The sequence below is a fragment of the Aulonocara stuartgranti genome, assembly GCF_965226115.1.
Source record: "Aulonocara stuartgranti genome assembly, chromosome: 5".
NCBI classification, from domain to species: Eukaryota; Metazoa; Chordata; class Actinopteri; order Cichliformes; family Cichlidae; genus Aulonocara; species Aulonocara stuartgranti.
In genome coordinates this window covers 3,876,640-3,898,568 of record NC_138943.1, presented here as the reverse complement: position 1 = coordinate 3,898,568, position 21,929 = coordinate 3,876,640, and the positions used below count along the sequence as shown (strand labels likewise).

At 39.9% G+C, this 21,929-nt stretch overlaps 2 protein-coding genes across 3 annotated transcripts; both read right to left on the bottom strand.

Moving 5' to 3' along the window:
- LOC309706273 (uncharacterized protein) lies at positions 1-3,164 on the bottom strand. 2 transcript variants are annotated; one of them, XM_082532641.1, is made up of 5 exons: positions 3,037-3,164; positions 2,735-2,957; positions 2,512-2,654; positions 2,082-2,189; positions 1-851 (listed from the first exon to the last, which is right to left on the bottom strand). In XM_082532641.1, exons 1-5 carry the CDS (start codon positions 3,110-3,112, stop codon positions 712-714), a joined length of 690 nt encoding a protein of 229 aa, XP_082388767.1. In that variant the 5' UTR covers positions 3,113-3,164; the 3' UTR covers positions 1-711. The 2 variants fall into 2 exon arrangements, with proteins under 2 accessions (XP_082388767.1, XP_082388768.1); XM_082532642.1 differs by having other exon boundaries at positions 2,735-2,888; positions 3,037-3,161.
- A 2,047-nt stretch (positions 3,165-5,211) lies between these two features.
- Positions 5,212-15,636, bottom strand: LOC309707089 (uncharacterized protein). Its single transcript, XM_082534200.1, has 5 exons — positions 15,393-15,636; positions 14,574-14,709; positions 13,737-13,903; positions 8,471-8,764; positions 5,212-7,763 (listed from the first exon to the last, which is right to left on the bottom strand). Exons 1-5 carry the CDS (start codon positions 15,457-15,459, stop codon positions 7,588-7,590), a joined length of 840 nt encoding a protein of 279 aa, XP_082390326.1. The 5' UTR covers positions 15,460-15,636; the 3' UTR covers positions 5,212-7,587.
- Positions 15,637-21,929: the final 6,293 nt, after the last annotated feature.

Genomic DNA, 21,929 nt, shown 5'->3' with positions numbered 1-21,929 from the left:
TTCAGAAATTAGGAACACTTATTTAATTGTGTGAATGCTGATTGGGAGCTCTCCTCATGTAAACACAACGTAATCCACAGATTTTACATGTCTTTGAGAGCCGAGGTTCAATTAGGGACCAGATACAAAAACACTGTATTATTCTAAGAAAACTAAATACAAAAGCATACAAAGGTATACACATTCATTTCTAAACATCTTTATATTACATACTTTTGGTTCTTAGTTCAATCTTTGTTTGTGTATTTATTTGGATGAAAGCTAAGGATAGATTTAAACATGGGGTTCCACCCAACTTAGAAGTGATTACCTTAGTGTCAATCCAGCATATTAATCCAGAAAATAACATTATCACACATTTGATGACCTCAGCACTGGAACAACACACACAGACACACACACACACAAAATTTACTGAAGGTCAAAAGTAATGGAAGCTCTGTAAGTTCCGAGCAAAGGACCCAGGCGAAGGCCATACAGGAACAACACAAAGCAGCTGTCAGTACACACAATAGGCATGGCTGCCATTTGTAGCAACTACAAATACCTAAAAAACAAATTCACCTAAAAAATGTATTTTAACCAAGAATCTACCTGATCATACACAATATTGTTTTGGATAGGCATACACAGCATTGTTTATACATTCATCCCTGGGTCTTTAAAAGCTGTAGTGTGGCGTAGCAACAGTCTGGTAAGCTGTATATACATTTAAGGCCTTGGATTATGAGAAGGGTTGTACGGTGCTGGCTGAGCGTCCTCTGAATATGGTGGCGGTGCAGTAGCCTGGCTTGCAGGTTGCAGAGGGTACATCGGCTCCCCGGTGAACAGCACTGGGTGAGTAGGATTGGCTGAAAAGACAAAAGAAACTGATTTTCTATGTTTATATTGTTATTGATCAAATTATTTTTTCTAACTCATTAGGCCATATGAACATTTTAATAGTAAATGGTATGAAGAGTCAACAAATTTAATAATTTCCTTTATAACTGTGTATTGATCCACGTAACAGAACAAAGAAACGTGCTGTCTAATAGATCAAATGGACCATCAGCTCCCTCTTGTTTTTAAATGAAAATTAGTCAGAAATCACTGACCACTTTATTAGGTACACCTGTTCAACTGGTGACTAATGCAAATCTGTAATCAGCCAATCACATGGCAGCAACTCAACGCGTTTAAGCACGCCGTATTTCAGAAACTACTGATCTGCTGGAACCATCTCTAGTGTTTACAGAGAATGGTGGGAAAAGAGAAAATATCCAGTGAGGAACAGTTCTTTAGAATGACCGGAGTGCTTTGAGCTGACAGGAAGGAAACAATAGCTGAAATAACCAGTTGTTACAACCAAGAACGTCTCTGAATGCACAGCATGTTGGAACCTTGAAGCAGATAAGTGACAGCAGCAGAAGACCGCACCACTCGTCTCGGCTAAGGAAAGGAAATGTTGACTACATTTCAAACAGACACTGCAAAACTGAACAACAGAAGCTTGGAAATCATTGTCTGGTCTGATGAGTTTCAATTTCTACTGTGATATTAAGATCAGAATTTCATGTGAACAACATGACAGCTTGGATCCATCCTGCCTTATGTACAGTTCAGACTGCTGATGGTGGTGTAATAGTGTGCAGAATATTTTCCTGGTACACTTTGGGCACCTAAGCATAAATTCATTATCAGTTAAATGTCGGAACCCATGTAACTGCTGACTATGTCAATTCCATCTTCTGATGGCTCCTTCCAGCATGAAAACATCCTCTATCACGTGCTCAAATCATCTCAAACTGGTTCCTTCAACATTATAGTGAGTTCACTGTTCTCAAATTGGGATGGTGTCATGTGAATATGGACCAAAATCTCTGAGGAATGGTTGCAGCACCTTTTTGAAGGCAGCAAAAGGGGTTCAAACTCGTACCAGCAAGGCAACTTGAGTGTATATTAAATCACAGCACAAACACAGATACATAGCTTCATCAACACCTGGGTGTCATCAGCCAAGCTTGCTGCCAACTTTAAAAACGGGAAAAGTTGTCAGTTGACATATTTATTATGTTTTAAAATAGAATGAAACAACTTACTACTTTCTTGGTAGGAGGGTGGTGGAGCTGTGGGCATGGGCGGGCCTGAAGGCACAGCCTGGTAGCCTGGGTGGGGCGGCTGCTGAGGTGTGTTGGAATTTATCACAACTGGAAAAAGTCAAAGATTTACTTCAGCTTGAAAATGAGTTTAAAGACATCTGGGAAAACTCCCATCTTTTCTAATCTTTTCAAAAAATCCAACATTAAAAATGACAGATTGCTGTTTTATTGTTCGTGCATCAGACTGTTTCTTGTTTCCAAAACTTCTCCAAAATCCCACCTTATCAACTGAGAAGGTGTCTGGCACATAAAATCTCACAAAACAGACAGCACATGTCTATAAGAAGTAAAACTCATTTCAAACAAGAAACAACTGGATAATATGCTGACTTAATTACAGTGTCACTGCTTGTAACTGTGACCAACTTACTTATCTGTCTTTGAGTCGGCCTTTTTTGACATTTCATGTAGCAAAGGCAGCAAGGAGCCAAACAGCAGATTATGAGAACCACACACAGCAGAAGAATTAAACTCCCTACGACGATTCCTACAATCAGACCGATTTGGCTTGTACTGCAAATAAAACATGAAAAAAAGCTTTAATTTCTACTCACATTTGCATCACGAAAAAAAGGTTAAATAGAAGACCACACCTTTGAAAACTTCCAGAACAGAATTCCTGATTTAGCTGCTTGGGCTTATCCTTGCAGCAGTATCTTAGATTGCATGTGCCACAGCAGTACTTGCTACATTTTTCAGCATCATGTGAGACACCGAACATGTCCACATAGCTATGGCACAAGTCGTCTGTAAGACATGAACGAGGGTAAAGTGAAGAGAGGGTAAGAGTTGAACCAAAGATCTGGTAGACAGATGCTGTAGTGATGGCGGAGAGAGACAAACACACCGATGAGATCACAGGCCTGATGAAATAAATATCATAATAAAAACTCACCTGATTCCGCTGGGACCAAAAACACACACAAAAGACACACAAGACAAGGTAAGACACTCGAAACTATAAGAGACATGATGTCGTGTAAAAGGAAATGAGCTCGACTTACAGGGACGACTCTTCCTACTTGTGTGTCTGTCACACCCTGTAAAAGGTAACCCAACAACATTCCTTCAATAGCATACATGACTTAGCACTAGATGATCAACAGAGTGCAACTACTTGCAAATAAACCCTTTGAAAACAGTACAAAGTGTATTAATCAAAGGTTAATCCTAACAGTTAGATTTTTTTTTTTTTGTAATCTCTTGCCAGCAGTTTTTAAGCTTTTGGGAACTAAAGCAGTCATATACCGAACTTCTGAAATCAAAACAGCTTCCCATTCTTTCTTAGAATTAGATTAAAGCTCCTCATTATTTTGGGGTCATATTTTTGGTTTCAAATAAGTCAAAAGTTTTCCTCGGGTAGCAGATGTGAACAATCGAGGCCACAAGCTAAAATGCATCAGTCAAGCAGTAAAGTTGCACTTTAGCTTTTATTACATGCGTTTTTAGTACAGAGCCATCGTTTTGCACTATGTGCATGCTTGACACTGACTTTCTGAGATAAGAATCACATTCCCTGATAAGGAAGTAATCTCAGTAGCCATTGATGATGCATTTACAGATGTGCAAGAATTGCTCATTTCATCCCAGATGTTTTCTTTTGATGCATGCTCAATCATCCAGATAGTTAAATCTCCAAAGGTTGATTCTGTTCACCTGGACGTAGCGTTTTCAGTGGGAGAAACGTTTCGTCACTCATCCAGGTGACTTCTTCACTCTCAGCTGACTGCAGGTTTCCCCAGTCTTGTAAACAGTATATTTGCATAATGACAGAAAGCAGCCCACTGAAGGAACAATGGGCTTTTAATTAAAACAGCATCGAATCCTAGATAAGTCGATACATAAATTAACAAATTCAGGATATTTACAGACACCAGTACTGTAGTCACTGGGTTGCTGCTATACCATATAAGACTTTGAAATCAAACCAGATTTACTTCATTAAGCTATCTAAAATCTAGAAAATAAAAAAAAATTCCTGAAGACTCAGAACAAAATGAAGTCTCACATTACCAGTTTAAATGTGAGTTTCTGTTGTTGTGCAACATGTGAATGGAATACTTTTAAGCAGCTCCACCCAAACGTTCTCTGAACCAGTTACTGCTTGTTTTTTTTATCTTGTCTCCACCCAGTCTCCGCTGATTGGGCTGGTTACACTTGTGCTCTTAGATCATATCCTTGTACACTCCCCCCCATCCCCTTACTCCCACCAACCACACACATAAACACCATTATTAAATGTATGCCAAAATGTATTTCTGAATGTTCCACTTTATGAAAACTAGTTTAGCAGGTACAAAAAACAAGGACTGGTGGTGAAGCCTTAAATCCACATCATAACTCTGTTATGTTGCTTGGCCTGTTTTCCATGATAAGCTCAGATGCAGAGCAGAGGACACTCAACTCCTTTCCTCATCTTTTTTTTTTTTTTTTTTTTTTACAAGTAAGTGATCAACAGCCCATCTAATCACCACCACGGTGTACCCATCTTTTTGCTGCTTCCAGCAGGATAACGTGCTCAGCCACAAAGGTCATCTCAGACTGGCTTCTTGAACATGACAGTGAGGTCGTTGTACTCAAACGGCCTTAAAGTCACCAGATCTGTTTCCAATGAGGCAGCAAAGTTGCATCATTGTGGCAACTGTGTGATGATGTCATATCAATATGGACCAAAATCAGTGGGAAACACGTCAGAACTGGAGCCCTGAAACAAGCTGGTTGATGTTGAGCTCTATTTGTAACAAACTACGTGGAAACCTTCCTATTTATGTGTTAAATAACCCCCTGGAAATACTAAAATAGATAAAATAATATAGACTAAACAATAACCCTGTATTAATTAGACTAGATGCCATTATATGAAGTCTTTTGAAGTTATACATTAAACATAAATATTAGTGCAGTCATTATTTTCACTCCCCAAACTAACTTGTATTTTATTTATAATTTTTAAAACGTATTCACCAACATGTCAGTTCATTTTCTTTCGTTTGAGTCTGTCGCCCATTTCATAGCTGTCGATAATATATTAACACAAATTCACCAAACTGAAAATTAAACAACCAGCAACTGAAGAAAAGAAAAAATAAACTTTATTGAACTTTGTAATAAGGTCTTTTTCACAAAATATGACATTAACACACAAAGAAAGTCCAACATATACTCTTAAAGTGGAATTATTAGATTTTAAAGGAAAGGGGGGAACTGGAGCAAGAATAAATCTCTGAAAACAACATAATCTACTGTAATCCACACACACATCAATAAAATAGTCAACACTGGCCAGAGAACAGAAACCACAGGAAGAACACGAATATAAGCAGGAAAAAGGAAAGCCAACAAGTGTTTTTCTATTCGTCAGCTGATGTAACAAACAAAACTAGAAACACGTGACACTGCATCCCTTTCGTTAGCTAACATTCAGGGACTCAAACATGAGTAGATCCCAAAGGCCGCTGCAGAGGTGTGACTGACGCACACTGAAATGTAAAGTTTGCCGCAGAGTTCGACTTAAGCCAAAGTCTAAATAAAGGAGGATGATACATTGTCAGAGAAGGTCAAGGTCTGGACGTCACATGAATTGTAACTGTACTTTTCCAGAATCAGCTGAGTCACGAGAAGAAGAAAAAAAAAAAGTCACTTCAAGTAATTTCAGCCAGCAGAAAGCAGAAGTGGTGGCTCTTTTCCACAATCAACACTTGAACACACACACACACACACACACACACACACACACACAGAACAAGTTAAACAATACCAAAGAAACTTAATGTTGTGAGAACATTAGAGAGAAGGTTTGATGGCACGACTCAGGAAACAGGACACTGCTGAATATTGTGCATCATTCAAGCCTTTATGGTGACATAAAGCAAACAGACTCCATAATAAGTAGAAAAAGATATTTTAAATGATTTGGAATTGCATGTATGTTTCTGCAGGTAATGTGGCTGGAAGGCACAATTGTTTGTGTTTAACATGCGCTCATCATGTTATTGTTTGGTTAACTGAAAAGAAAAGAATCTCCTTTGGTAAAGTAACCAGAAGCTGCCAGCGCATTTCAGCTCAGTTAGATGTGCAACCCCGTTTACAACAAAGTTGGGATGCTACATACAACTTCATAAATAAATTCAACTAACTGGCAATAACAAAGGATTGGATTCAAAAAGAGCATTGGCAAGATTTAGACAACTTAGACTTAGAGCTGGAAATGGAGAGCGGTCCGGCACTCTTTAAAAGACCGTGCAAGCAAACAGTTTAAAATATTTGTCAATGTAATAAGCAACAATTTCTTAAGAGCAACAAATCACGATAGCCATCTGGAGACAGTGTATTTTACCTAATATCACAAAAACACTCTGATAAACTGGGAAACTCTTTACATAAAAGGACAAATTAAATATCAGTTTTATACTGGAAAATGCTGCATGGGCTCAACAACACTGCTGGACTCTATATTAATATAGAGTTCATCTTATTCCAGGATTTTCTGGGCCCGTGTTTAAGATGGGCTGTGGAAAACGCTCCTGCTGTCTGACCAATCACAATTTAAGGGATCGAGCCCATCTGAATGTTTGGTACATTAGCGCACACGTTACAGCTAGCATTCAGCATTTTTCTGCAGCTTACACAGCATCCCAGCCCGGTTGGAAATGTGGTTGTAGGACGGGCAAATAAAACCTGAGTAATGACGGGAAAACAACATCTTAATGCCAATTCTTCTGTGTACGTAAACATCAAAATGTAAAGCAAATCATCCCTGTGTGCGAGGCGTGTTTCGGTGAATTGGAACTGGAGTGTGTGCTGAACACTTGTTAACTACGTGGAATTTGTGTGTTCAGGAAACACTTCTGGTCAACTCACATAACACAAATAATTTTAAGGTATAAACCCTCCAGTGATAAATGCTGCACACTTACAATTTGTTCCCATGTAACATTATTTACAAGGTGATACAAGGAAAATACAGGGAATAAAGGATCAAAGCACTTCATCGACCTGCAAACAGCTGCCAGATGGCAGTGGGAAAATGGCTACAGACACTGAGACACCTTAAGATCAACCACTGAATCTGACTGCAGTCACTGTAGAGGCCAGGTAGTTTGGCTGGTGGATAGTAAAGGCAAGAGGGATACGCTGAGGAATGAGGCTGAAAAAAAGTACTTAAAGCAGTGAGAAACAGTGGTCTCATGTTTCATTTCTCAAAATAACTAAAGATGGACCCCAAAAAAGAAAAAAAAGAATATGCATATTGCATGCCCATGCAATGCAAGTAAAAAACATAATTTTCACTTGGTAACTGTTCAACAGAACTGCTGAATCAGCACCGCCCTAAAATTCCCAAATACAGGCAACAATGAACCAAGTTACTCTGAGGTTTCTCTTCTTGATTCAAAGAACAAACTTCCATTTCAGCAGATTGCTGCAGCACGGACGTCCACTATCCAGGCTAGGGTGGTGGTGCAACAAAAGCTGGGTTGTATGGAGGCTGGACTAGGAAGTCTGCGCCTGCAGGTGGAACGTTGGGCTGCGGCTGGGTCGGAGGCTTCAGCGGGTACGCCGGCTGGCCGGGTGTGAACGCAGCCTGGCTGTAAGGCATCTGTTGTGGAGGATGGGCAGGGCCAGCTGGAAACAAAAAAATGAAGTTGACGTGACAATGAACACAACCTCAACTTCAGCTCTGCAGCTTGAATGTTTCATTTCCCTTTTTAGAAAAACCTCAAAAGACCCACGTCTATGCAACCGCAGTTTCCACCTCTACATTGAATACAGCTGTTTTGCATAATTGCAAAATATTATTGCTAAATCTGAAAACATTTAATGAAACACAATAGTTAATAATGTCGAGCATTTCTTTAAAAAACTCTTTAATTCTATCCGAAAACCTTTGTTTTGCACAGATCAGTTTGAAAAAGCTACACCTTCAGAATATTCTTCTACAATAAAAACTAAACATCTAACCTGCATTTTATAAGTGGCTACAATTAAATTACAGTCATTCAGTCTCAAATCAACAGGGCTTTCTGCTCAAACATCCTTGATTTGCATAAAAAGTTTGAACATTTATGATGATATAATTAAAATTTTAGCATTTTCTGCATTTTTGTGATTAAGAATTCTTTATACTTTTTTTTTTAGAGTGTTGTGAAAATCACAACAAATACTGGCATGCTTGTTTGTTTGAGATATTTTTGGACAGAGCAGCTCCTTTTCCCAGTTAGAAGCTTCAATCAGCATTTCCTCAAACACACTGTTTTGGTGTTCAAAGCCTATTTAAAGCTAGACCAACACAATGTTTGTTAATTACAGGGATGAGGAAAATTCACACTTACTTGCATCCTGATAAGATGGTGGTGGTCCTGGTGTGAATGGTTGTCCATGGTAGGGTGATGTGGGCATGGACTGAGCTGCATAGCCCGGCTGAGCTGGATAACCAGACTGAGCTGGATAACCAGACTGAGCTGGATAACCAGACTGAGCTGGATAGCCGGGCTGCACTGGTACTGGCTGGTAGGGCATTCCCTGGTAGGACTGAGATTGTCCAGGTACTGCAGTTGGTTGCTGCGGGTAACGCTGAGGAGTGGTGGTGGTGACCACTGTGGTGTGGGTAGTGGTCGCTACCACAGCTGCAATTAAACAAACAAATAGATTAGAAATATAGAAAACTTTGGCTGTTTTACATGCAGTGTAGGAGTACAACTACAGGAGGAATTATTCAGGTATGGAGATAAAAGGATTCAAACTAGTTTCACTTAAAAAAAAAAAAAAAAAAAAAAAAAAAAACACATCCTCATAAACCCTTATAAATGTTTATTACACACATAACACACTCCATAGGCATATGTACTAAATCCACATTGGCTTTGTCGTGATTGCCAGTGCAGAAAGATTTAAACACATCAGGAAAAACGATCTCAAAAGAGATTCCAGTAGAGTCAAAGGTATTTGTACTTCCTATTCTGTTTGTATCCAGGAGGATATGAGATAACAGAGGATTACAGACCAACCAACAGCACAAATAAAATGATCCAAATGTCCTGAACTTGTTTGGAACATGCCACCAAGTTAAACACACAAGTAACTTGCCTTGGACAAATATGAGGCAAGAGCTACGCAACTTCTGCAATTAACCAACTGTAAAAACCCAGCTGTCAAGAAAAAAAAAAAAAGAAAACAAAAATAGTTTACAGTTTCGATTCCTGCAAATGGATCTTCTAACACTACAGCTTAAACACAGAAGACAGGATATCCTGGCTGGTAATTAGCCAAATAATTAACAGCCAAGATCCAAAACGTCTTCGATGTGTATCATAATGTATGGATAATATTCTTATAAAGAATGACTGAAAACTGAATATTAATCAGAGAAAGACAAGAAAAGGGTGCAGTCTTAAGTAAACATCCTCGATCATCCTCTCTAGCTTCGCCTAATGAAGAAACAGCCCTGCCATAGTCACACTCAGAGTGTAAACCCATCGCTGTGTAAGCTCAGTAAAAATGAAAGAAAGAGGGGGAAAAAAAACCACCTGGGGGTGTAACGAAGATGTTCTTCAACATCTTCACGACCACTTCCTGTAAATGACGTAGGATGGCTTTCTTTTCTTTTCTTTTTTTTTTCTTTCCAGTCTGTGGTTGTCATAGAAACAATGAGTCACACAGCGTGGAGCTCTGACTTCCTGGATTTGATCCCATCATACCACTGGAACTGAGGCAGCCAAGGAAGCCAGACTGCGTTCCTCACTTGCATTTTAGCCTCTCCGCCAGAAGACTGTCGCCTAACAGCAAAACATTAACCAGCCGACTGACAAAGCTGACAGGAGGTGCAAGAACTGGGAAGAGCGTTCATTATGGTGAATGCACGTCTCTGTAAACATAAATATGGACGTGTGGAGTCAGATGCTTTCCTCTATTGAGCAGAATTTTTTTTAAATTCTTTTTAGGGAAGCCGATCAAGATGTGGCCATGGACATTAGCGGTTTCAAAAACACAGGATAGTAGAAAGAACTGTTTCAGGGAATTGTGGAATTAAGGAGGATAAAGTGGAATACAATGTTTATAATCTACCGCAGATAAAGAGTTGAGCGCTGCATTCTTGGCAAAATAATCTGTCAAAGTTTTCTCTTTCCTATTGAAGGCCGGTGCCCTCTTCACCTATATGGGAGATTCCTCTTTCTCTCCTCGTTTCTCCTTCACTAACTGAGAAATGCAACAACCTCCTCCTCTGTATATTTAAGCCTGTGATTTTGATGTATTTTTGAGGAAAGTAAATAAGGCACATTAAGTAGAGTTACAGGTAGAAAAAAGGCCAGTTCACCAGATATTTAATGGACAAGACTGATGATGTGGGATATTTTCATTACTCTCAAGAAAGCCAATGAAAAGCCCACAATGTTCCATCTTCCCTACACAGTGTGTGACATCACACTTCCCACTCAAATACCAAGGGTTAAAAAAAGAAAAAGGTCCCAAAAGAAACCTGTTTAGTTTAAAAATGTGTCAAATATTCATCTGCATTTTCTGGACTAAACAGTGACGCTTTCAGGAGCTACTTTCAGCGGTCTTTGTCTGTTGTGAGGAAAAAGTGGAACAGGAGGAAAAGGGATAAACTGGAATTTACATTCAATGTGAATGTGTTATCGACAGATAAATAGACGCCTTTGGAAAAACATCCATCCAAAAGGAAAACAAAAAAACAAAAAACGATGCTTTATGAGAGAAATCAAAGAAGGTGAAGAGGAAAGTAGTAGTTAGCCTGGGTCAACTATTTATATGATAGAGAGAGCTTCACGACATCACAAAAATGATTTGTGATCTAAAAATAAAGAAACAGTCAAACAAACTTCTGAGGTGAGAGAAAAGAATAAATGTTACATAAGCTACACTTAACCTATGTGGTTATCACAATAAATCTGCATTGCACTGAATTCCTAAGCAACTTCAAACAGTCTCGCTATGTTAATACGACACTGGGAAATGCTATTTGCTGTCTTTAATAGTATAAGTTTTTCTTGGTTTGCTATGTGAGTATTTCCCCCAAAAACGTGTTGATCATACTGACTAACAATCTGGTGTATCCAGGAGCCTCGTTTAGAGTGGTGCCAACAGCAAAATAAGGCAGTAGGTCACCCCGTGGAGAGGGGTCAAAGTACGATCCATTGAGGGATCGCTAACACAAACAGAGAACACATCCAGATATACCACAGTCCTCTGCAAAGTGTTGTGATGATGCCAAAGTTGGTTTAATAGCATCAGTTAATTTCTGGCTGTAGTTGGGTGAGATTTGAGAGTGGAAAAAATATATAAAGACACTTAGGACTTAGGAATGCTGGAGTTGTGGTTAAACAGACATAAACACCTGTGCAGGTGACTCCAAGTAGGGCTGGGCCATATCATACTGTTCACGGTAATACCGGTAAAATGTTGGGCAATGATAAGAAAATGAAATATCGCAATAGAATATGGATAAAACACGCATGCGCAGAGCCTTTGTTTTCATACGCACATGGCGGAAAAAGCATGGCGGTGACGGAGAATGAGGAGAGCGAAAGCGGATCGTTGAATGAAACTGATGAACCAGAACTGGTTTGTAGAAATGCTGCAACTTCACTGGTGTGGAACTGGTTTAGCCTTTGTCCGTCAGATACACAACAAAGCACTATTTTTGGTAGCGCATGCTAGCGGGCCGTCGTTATTACCGTGTTGTTTGGAAAATACGGCGCACTTAAAATCAATCCTTTGATTTTTCTGAAAGTCGACAGAGCCCCTTATAATCCCGTGTGCCTTATGTATGAACTCTGGTTGTGTTTACTGACCTCGAAACGATTTTATGTGCACGGCGCTCGAAAATCTGTCAAATGTTTCAGTACGACTTTGCTGAGCTACGAAGCCGCACCGCTTGATGGATTGTCTGAGCATTACGGCTATCGTAGGCAGGAGCCTCGCGGAGTGATACGTACTGAGCTTCAACATAATGTTACCGTATTGTGTGTGTATAACCTGTTTTTAAGTTTTGTGGATATTATACATGGTTATGCTGAGGATATGTCGGCCAGTTTCCACTGGAAATGCCTTTTGGTTAAACTGTCAGCGAGAAATTTGCATTTGCACGGTAAAATTTTTTATATCGCTTTAATGCACTTAAAAAACAGCTGCTTGTTCAAGTAAAAATACATTGATGGGTTTTTTGCACTAATAAAGTTGTGGAGTTGTAAAGTATTTTGTCTAGTGTCAGTTATATCGATATACAAATTTTCAAATGTATATCGTGATAAATATTTTTGGTCATATCGCCCTGCTCTAACTCTAAGCAACTTAAAGCTGGTGTTTCCATTTGTGGGAAACTCAAAGTACTCAAAGTAAGCAGATTCAAAAGTCAAGTAAAGACATGACCCCTGAAGAGAAACAAATAAAGCAGCATCGTAGTTTGGCACCAACTCTAAACAGCAATTATCTTTAATGACATGCTGAGTCATCGTTCTGAGGGGTAAACTCTCACCAAGAGAATCACTGAAAAGCCAAAACTTGTACAACAAACCAGAGAAACACAAAGTGAGAATGAGGAACTTCACAGCTCTGAAGGGTTCACAAAGCCTCTGTATACTGTAGTGATTCTGAAACATTAGGTCAGGTGGTGCACTGTGCCTCAGCTGTGATGTTAGTCGTCAGGCTACATTTTGCAATAATGAAAGTCATGTGGTGGGTGGGCCAACAGTCTTCAAATGAGTCCCCTCATGATCTGCTTCAAAAACTACACGGACAAATCCTCCAACTCACTAGAAACCAAGAGTCTGGCTTCTTTAAGACATGGCAAAAAAAGCAGACATTCGTGTCTATGTAGGTGAGAAGCTCAACAGCAGACTGTTTTTTTAAAGCGTGTTGCTTGTTGGCCGAGAGCAGACAACCTGCAAAAGTGCAGCAACATGTTGCAGATGCATCAGCACGGGCCTACACGCTGTCTACATACTAAAAATAGGAAGTGTCACCGCTAAAGGTTGTGGTTACTTTACGTGCAATAATTGCCAATAAGTAACAATTACTTCAATGTGTCAGAAATCCCCTGAACTGTAGAAGATTCTCCCAGTGCCATGAAAAAGCTTCTTGAATCAGAGACCACATGAGGTTTGGGATGTGCTGTAGACGAGCTTAGGTATGTGACTTGTGTAAGCTTGTTCCCCGAGTCTGCAGAGAAAATGTGCATACACGACAGTATGACTCGCGCTAATGGGTCCTCGATATAAAGGTGATAGAAAGATTTAAAAGCACCAGTCGTGCAACGCGACTAATGCCGTTACATTTATTTATCTAAGGCCCTCGTTATACTTTTTGCATCTCCGAGTCTTCCTGGTCTGACTGATGTAATCATCACACAGTGAGCGTCCACGTGTCTGCCAGCTGTTTTCAACTGCACTGACCTTTCTGCAGGGTCTTCACATTACAATGCACCAGCTGAATGAGCTGAACTCAATTCAGCACATTAACTCTTCATAAACTGCTACTGGTAAGAGCAGATGCTACAATTAGACCCTTATTGCGGCCCTTGGGAAAATATATTGTCCATTCTTGGCTTAAACAATCAAAGACAGAATTAGTAAAACTTACGGCGTGGTTTGCGGCACATGTTGTACAGGCAACAGCAGGGGCAGACGCAGCAGCAGATGAAGATGAGTACAAAAATGATGGAGCCCACAATACCAGCCACCATGGGTAACGTATTATCGATATGATACGCATAACTAGCACTGTTGAAGCTATCAACATTATTGGAGCTGAAAAGGAAAAAAAGAAATTAGTATGAAAAATTGTCTTTACATGACATTAACTTACTACAAAACAGAAAAAGGAAACATTTACAAGTCACCAAGTCAAATTTAACCATTTTAGGACCTTTTTAAAACTGGAATTAATCACAAACCCAAAGTATGATGAAATAATTAACAAGGCCATCATGTATTTACTAGTACGCTACAATTTCCAGACCTTCAAAGCACTACACAACAAAAACAACTCCTGATACTATAGTTCAAGTAGAACCACGGTGCTGCCTCCCTTTCCTCAGAGTTTGTGTTTGCAGGTGTGTCACCTTTCATAAACCAGCAGAAAACATACAAAAGGTCCTTTTTCTGGGCTTTGGGAGATATTTTTACGAGAAGCTGAATTCACTGTAGTTCAGTGGTTTCAAAAAGAACAGATAACCTGTCAGTGCTACAGCAGGCATGTGGAGGAGTATGGTCTATTAATCTTAGGGATAATGTGAATGAAGGCCTCGGTGCAAGCTGTAGCTGACTCACACTTCAGCTCTATGCTGGTGGTCGTGCACAGGAAAACCTTACTTCCTGTTTCTTAACGGCCTAAAACACACACTTGGCTGTAATTACACAGAGAAAAGGGGGAAAAACGAAACCAACATCGAAAATAGATTGAAGGAGAAAAACATACCACTTTTTTTGGGCATCTTCTTTAAAACGACTGTAATAACTTGAACAACAATATCTGTAATAGCAGTTCCCACAGCAATATTCTGGATAGCATTTCTGGACACTTTGGCCCGTGTAGGCCAGGCAGTCGTCCCCTGCTGTAACAGAGCAGAAAGAGGGGCAGCAAAAATTAGCTCAATCGTCAATAAATCATTTCAAATAAATCAATTAGTTTAATTATTAGTTATGAAATTTCACTTTTCAGCACTGCAACTTGGTGACTTTTGGGAAACTGTTGATTCACCTTCAGTTTCATTTCAGATGCTGTAGCTCTGGGTGTTGTTGAAGTCTACGACACTGTACAGAGACGTTTTCACACCCTTATTTATCCTCAGTTTAAAACCCCGCTGTTTCCACTTTGTGGGTACTTTGGATGATGTAGTTTCCACTGCTGCCAAATTATCTTTCACATGTTTCTTATACTACAACCGAGCTGTACCCTGCTCTGTACCTAATTAACTGGCAGCTTTTGCGACCAGATTATGCTTGATGGTAACTATGAGCTGAAACGTTAGAAAACAGCCGTACGTAAACCCCCATTACCGTGCACATGGCTTTCAACAAATAAAATGAGGCTGTAACAAACTAATCTTTCGGTCTTTTTAAAAGGTTTAAAACACGAGCTGTAACTTTAACGACGACCGTCTGTGACATCGCCCAAACAGCGGTCTAATATCGATGTGACGATAACATCACAGACTGCGTGGCGGCCTGAGACAACACGCAGTTCGATAGCTAATGCGAACAGCGACCGTTTACAGATTAAAACAGTCAAACTTACCGGAAACACAAGGGAACAGGACCACATACAAAGCCAACGCAACAATAGTGGACAGGCCTGGCGCCATGTCTACTCCAACACTCTCGGATTCAGTCAAGGAACTGAGAGTCTTCGACAGCTCCGGAGGAGGAGGGGGTGTGATGGACTCTTCGACTGCGGCAAAGCTCGTCTATTCCCGGAGCTGCCTCGCTCGGTTCATGTTCCAGCCCACTGCCAAACTGTTTCTATTCATGGACTGTTTATAGGGCTTTGGAGTTGACGTCACGCCGCAATGCATTGTGGGAGCGCGGCACCATATTCGGGGTCTACGAATCAAATCAAACACACTGTGTTGGAACGACGATTACAAGATGCTTAAAAGTAGCTCGTGAGCATATTAATACGTCTTTATACGCAGTTTTTGGCTACGACCGTAGATGTTCTGTATAAAAACGTTTTACGAAGCGTGAAAACTACAATAAACACGGAAAAGAACTTAACGATAACGGATGTTTTTAAAGCGGCTGCAGACAATGTGGCAGACCTCCACAGGAAGTACTTCCGCGGCGGAAGTTGATCATTATTTTTTTTGTTTTATTTTTTGCTTTGTTTTTCTTTCGTGCTCATTTAGTGACATTTTACAATATTTAAATTAATTTGGGGCTGATTACCCAGAGCCCCAGTGACAGAAGGGGCTCCAACAAGCCTGCAAACAAGAGTTTTTTGTGTAATTTATCTCTAAGTAATAACTGTCACAAATTGACTCGATTTCAACGGAAATGGTTGATCGTCGCAAATTGTGCATTTATTTCTTTGTTTAATCATAACTTTAAAAATAAATACAGTGAAAACACGGTATTGAGAGCGTGAGAAGTTTCTCAAAGTTTGTATTGTTGCTCATATTGTCTTTGCTGTACACACATGCAGAGCTTGATCATTTATTTTCAGAAAAGTAGTCGATTGACTCAAAGACCACGTGGAAGCCACTGCTGTGTATGTGAGTGAAGTTGCCCCCACCTTCTTCAAATCCAACAGAAGTGGTATCAAACGTTTGTGCTGCAAAAATTTTCGTTTGTGCTGCTATCATTTTAAAGATATTAATAAAAATTTCTAATAATAATAATGGATTGCATTTATATAGCGCTTTTCTGGGTCCTCAAAGCGCTGTACAATTCCACTATTCATTCACTCTCACATACTGGTGGAGGCTACAGTTGTAGCCACAGCTGCCCTGGGGCAGACAGACAGAAGCGAGGCTGCCATATCGCGCCATCGGCCCCTCTGGCCATCACCAGTAGGCGGTAGGTGAAGTGTCTTGCCCAAGAACACAACAACCGAGACTGTCTGAGCCGGGGCTCGAACCGGCAACCTTCTAGAGGTCATCAGAGGTCAACCAGCCCCCCCACATTAATTAATCCATCCATCCATTCGCTTCCGCTTATCCTTTTCAGGGTCGCGGGGGGCGCTGGAGCCTATCCCAGTTGTCATAGGGCGAGAGGCAGGGTACACCCTGGACAGGTCGCCAGTCTGTCGCGGGGCTAACACATAGGGACAGACAACCATTCACACTCACATTCACTCGCACATTCACACCTAGTGGCAATGTGGATTATCCAATTAACCTATCCCCACAAACTGCATGTCTTTGGACAGTGGGAGGAAGCCGGAGTACCCGGAGAGAACCCACGCAAACACGGGGAGAACATGCAAACTCCACACAGAAAGACCCCGGCCTGATGGTGGAATTGAACTCAGGACCTTCTTGCTGTGCGGCAACAGTGCTAACCACTGTGCTTCCAGTTTGCTGCCATCAGGAAGGATACTGAAGAGCCTCCGGGCCAGAACACGCAGACTGAGAGACAGCTTCATCCATCGGGCTGTCAGGATGCTGGCCATCTCTGAATCGAGAAGGGGGGCCCAAGGGTACATCTTTCGCCATCATACAATGCTGTGTAGCCATTCCCCACTTTCTGTGAATGGTACTCAGGGCCATTGATCAATAGGCTTTGATTAGTTGTCATTGATCAATGGTCATAAGAATTTGCATACTAATAATCATGGAAGTAACCCCCCAGCACATTGTTCATTCAGTGGTGCTAGTTTCCTTCACTATGCAAATGTACTGTTTATAAGGTTGGAGAAACCTACAGTCAGCTGAGACTGAAGAAGTCACTTGGATGAGTGACGAAATGTTTCTCCAACTGAAAATGTCCAGATGAACAGAATCAACCTTTTGGGATTTACTTACCTGGATGATTAAGCACGCATCAGGATGTTATTTTATTAATATTTTTAAAATGATAGCGGCACACACAAAAATTTTTGCAGCACAAACCAGCACAAGCGTTTGACATCAATTTTGTTGGATTTGAAGGTTGGGGGGGGGGGGGGGGGGGGGGGGCAACTTCACTCACATCTGCTGTATTTTGTTATGTCAGTGATCTTTGCCACATTTTCTTCTGCATGGATGTCTACGTCGTTTGAGTTAAGAGCAGGGTTTATCGAGGAAAATGTTTCATAATATTTTAAAGACTTGAAGATGTAATGAAGTCATCCTAGAGAATGTAGAGCAACACTTAACACCGGTAGGTTGTATTAGAGGGAGAATCCCAACAGCACATTTATCTGGCATCTATGTAACTAACACACACAAAAAGATTCTAAGTCTGACCAACCGTCTCAGCCGCGGGCAAAAAGATGATGGTCAGTACAATTCTGAAAGGTAATTTATTGACACAATAATAAAAGATAAAACAGTCCAGTGTCCCATTTGCGGATCAAGTAAAAAAAACACAGTCCCAAGGCCAGAGCCAGCTATGCCAGTTTCACAGAGAGACAAAATAACACCTTCACTATATAATTCATAGCACAAAACCCATCCATCCCAAACATATCAGCTTTCATCCCATTACATACCTGCACAGAGAGATAAAATAACACAGCAGTATTTGTACTGTGGGCTACAAGTAGGCTAGTGTATCAGAGCAATCAATTACACCTGCCTCTAATTAGTCCAACCCTATTACAGCCATTGGCTTACCAGAAATGTGACACACACACTCACACTCCCAACCCAGTGCAACTTCACACAATAATATGGAGATGAATTAATACAGGCCCATTAGTCTACCATATTACATCTACTCATGGCTGGGTGGCTGAATCACTGTATCAGCTCTCTGTTGTTAGGTCTGAGGTAACAAAGGGGAAAATCCTAATAACATAAAAATATTTTTGACCCTGCTGAACCTCTACTGGCTTTTTCTGCTTTGTTTTGTTTTCAAAATCACTTATTAAATGTAATTTCTTTTATTTATATGCATTTACATTGATTTTATATAATGGAGAGGTTTTTTCTTTTTGTTTTCTTTTAAGGTTGTGTTATACCACCTCCCTTCTCATCGATTTTGTTGGGTTGTTACAGGATTGACTAGTTCTTATGACTACCAGTCCTTTTTGTTGTTTAAAAAACTAACATACTCTTTCAAACCTGAAATAAAAACCTTTTTTCATGTATTGCTTACTTTGTTATGCAGTGATATTATATTTACTGTTAGTGTGATTCAGATAGGATTTTTTAGGGGGGGGGTTGTCTTGTCTTTCTTACAGCGACGTAGTAGCTGAAATGTACTGAAATGCAACCACCACAATCATCACATCCTCTTATACCACTCACCGCTGTGGTTACACTGACCTGATGTCATGGTCCAGGTGACCCACAGGACCGGCGTTTCCACCCCCGGATGGAGCCGCCACATTCCTTGATTATTATTATTCCTTGATAACTTTGAGCTATTCTAGGTTATGGTATGCACTTTAAGCACCTCTTACCTTTGTTCGCTGTTTCCATCTATTGCACCCACTCTAAATAAAGCTTTGTCACTTTTGGTTCCTGCGTCTCCGATGTGCTGCCTGCCTTAGAGTCCGTTTCCCACACTGGCCTCTGGCCGTGACATCTGATTAATCTGGATGGTGTTTTTTTTCCTCTTCTCAGTCTATATTGTTTCTCATACACACAGGTATTCCTGTACATAACCCTACGATCTTCAGTCTAAGTTAATCTGCTCTACTTGCCGTGTTGTTTTGCTGTGTCAGTGCCCTTTGAACCATTTTCTCTGTATGGATGTCTGTTAACTTTTTTGTAACAGTAAAGGTAAAAAAAAGGCACAAAAAGAGGAAAAGCATCAATCGTGTGATAGAATATGAAAAATACTTTGTGTGGGATATTTTAATATGGTTTAAAGAAATGTAACTTTATTTTCTGGCATTGCAGATTTCCTTCAGGTCAGATCTGAGGTTAAAGGTCAAATAGAGATTGTTATGGTTTCTAAATTTATGGTTTAAAGACATCCAACACACAAGATGGCACAACGCTGCTGCCCTTAACAAGCGAAAAAGAGATGAGAGCCCAGCTAAAAGAAACAGAGGAGGAAGAAGAGCATGAACCAAACACATGATAGGCTGTCTGATTCAGGGTTGTCCCTGAAACTAGTTCTGGTAAACTACACTGAGGAAGTGTACGTTAAAACCAAAACAGAAGTGCCGCTGAATCCCAACTCAACCTAAATGAAGCTTTAAATGCAACAGAAATATAAAATAGGTATGCAGGTGCAGATCGGGAGAAATAGACCCTGACACCAGCTGTTAAACACCAAGCTCCGCCTTCTCTGATTTGTTCAGCAGTGAGAACAAATCAGAGAAGTGAGAAAGCAGGTTAAAGATGCTAACATAAAAACACACATAACATAACATAAATGATGACTGGACCCACACACTGAGGTCACGTATAACAGAGATAATATAACATTTGAACTCTGACAATTACATTTGATAGTTGATGCAGTTTCAGTTCATAGCAGCTCAGTTTCATCAAAATTAGAATAGTTCATGAAGACTGGTCAGCTGAAATCATCACTTGCCTCATGTTCGCCAGAATTCAGGGATCAGAATGGGTTTTATTCATAACTGCTTTCAATTAAAAGCTTTTTGTCTTAGAACTGACCAAGTATCATATAATGAAAACCAGAGCAAACAAACCATTTTAACCTTCAACGACTCGCCTCCTTTTTGTTTTTTGCTGTAAACCACTAGATCGCACCATCCACCAGCACTTACCCTACTTAGTAACTGACCCCAGCACCTGATCCAGCACAAAACACAGTTTTTAGTAAAGAGAAAATAAGTCATCCTAATCTTAAAAGCTGAGAAGATTTATATCTAAAACTATTGAATTGTTTCAGTTGTAATCCGGGATAATATTAGTCAATTATTTTATTTAGTCTATATTGATTCTGAGCTAAATCTGTGACTGCCCAGACCATCATTACAAATTAAGTTTTTTTTTTTTAACAGTTTAAAAGGCCTGGTGTAATTATGAGAGAATTGGGGTCGAAACATCTACTATAGAGCAGCAAAATTGAAAGGAATGTGTGCGGGGGCACCTGTGCACCATTGCATCACGCCTCGCCAGCTTAAAATCTGTGTAGAGTCCTGTGTTTGGAGTTGTTTGTTGATGTGTATGGCTGGCAGAGGCAGAGCTGCAGCAGAGTGTGTATAGCAACCATGACCGAGATAATAAAGGATGCTAAAAAGCATGAAGGTACACCCGGGTCTGCCGTGGATTTCTTCCAGCATGTTTACATCTAAATGTTTCCTCTGATTTTTGTATACAAAATCTGTTCTGTGTAGATAGTTAGTACAAATAAAAGCTTTCAGTTTTAATGTTTGACTCCTCGTTCAGTTGATAAAATATTTTCTGACTTTCAGTAACTATTTTTGTAGATTTAAATGAAAGAGTTTGACAGAACTGCATGTGGGTAAAATTTCAACAAACACTCCTAAAGACAAAACAGATCAGCAGAGGGCAGCAAAACACCACAACCACTGGTGTTGGCCCTCTTCCTTGGCCTGGTTGAGAGGAACAAAAGGACTTCCGAACAGAAAATCTATTTTTATTCAAGATTGGTTATCAAAAGGTGTTTGGGCAATTGCCCATTTTGTAGATGAGGAAGGACATGTTTTAGGACATCAAGATTTTTGCCAAAAATTTAATGTCCAATGTTCTAAAAGTAAATTTAATTGGGTTATAAAATCCATTCCATTGTCACTTAAAAACATAGTTGTAAATGATATAATATATTCTCCCCCAAGTTAAGGCAATTATATATAGATGGTATTCGGTTTTGTGATGTTAAATGCAATAATAAGTTTCTAAGATCTTCATTAAGGAGTCTTTATTCCCCAAATTTACTTAGACGTAATTACATATTAAAAGATTTCCAAAGGGAAGAAATTGAAAGAATAAGAACTGATTATATCACCTTCCCTATCCCTCCTAAAGGGAAAGAAGTCCAATTTAAAATCTTGAATAAAATTTACCCGACAAATAGACTCCTTGGTGATAGATTCAAAATAGAAACTGGTAATTGTGTATTTTGTGAAACAGAAGAGGAGGATTTGGACCATCTATTATTTTTGTGCAATTTTAAACAAATTTTTTGGTTGGATTTTCATACCTGGCTTTATTCCAGTGGGATTCAAATTACCCCCATTTACCTT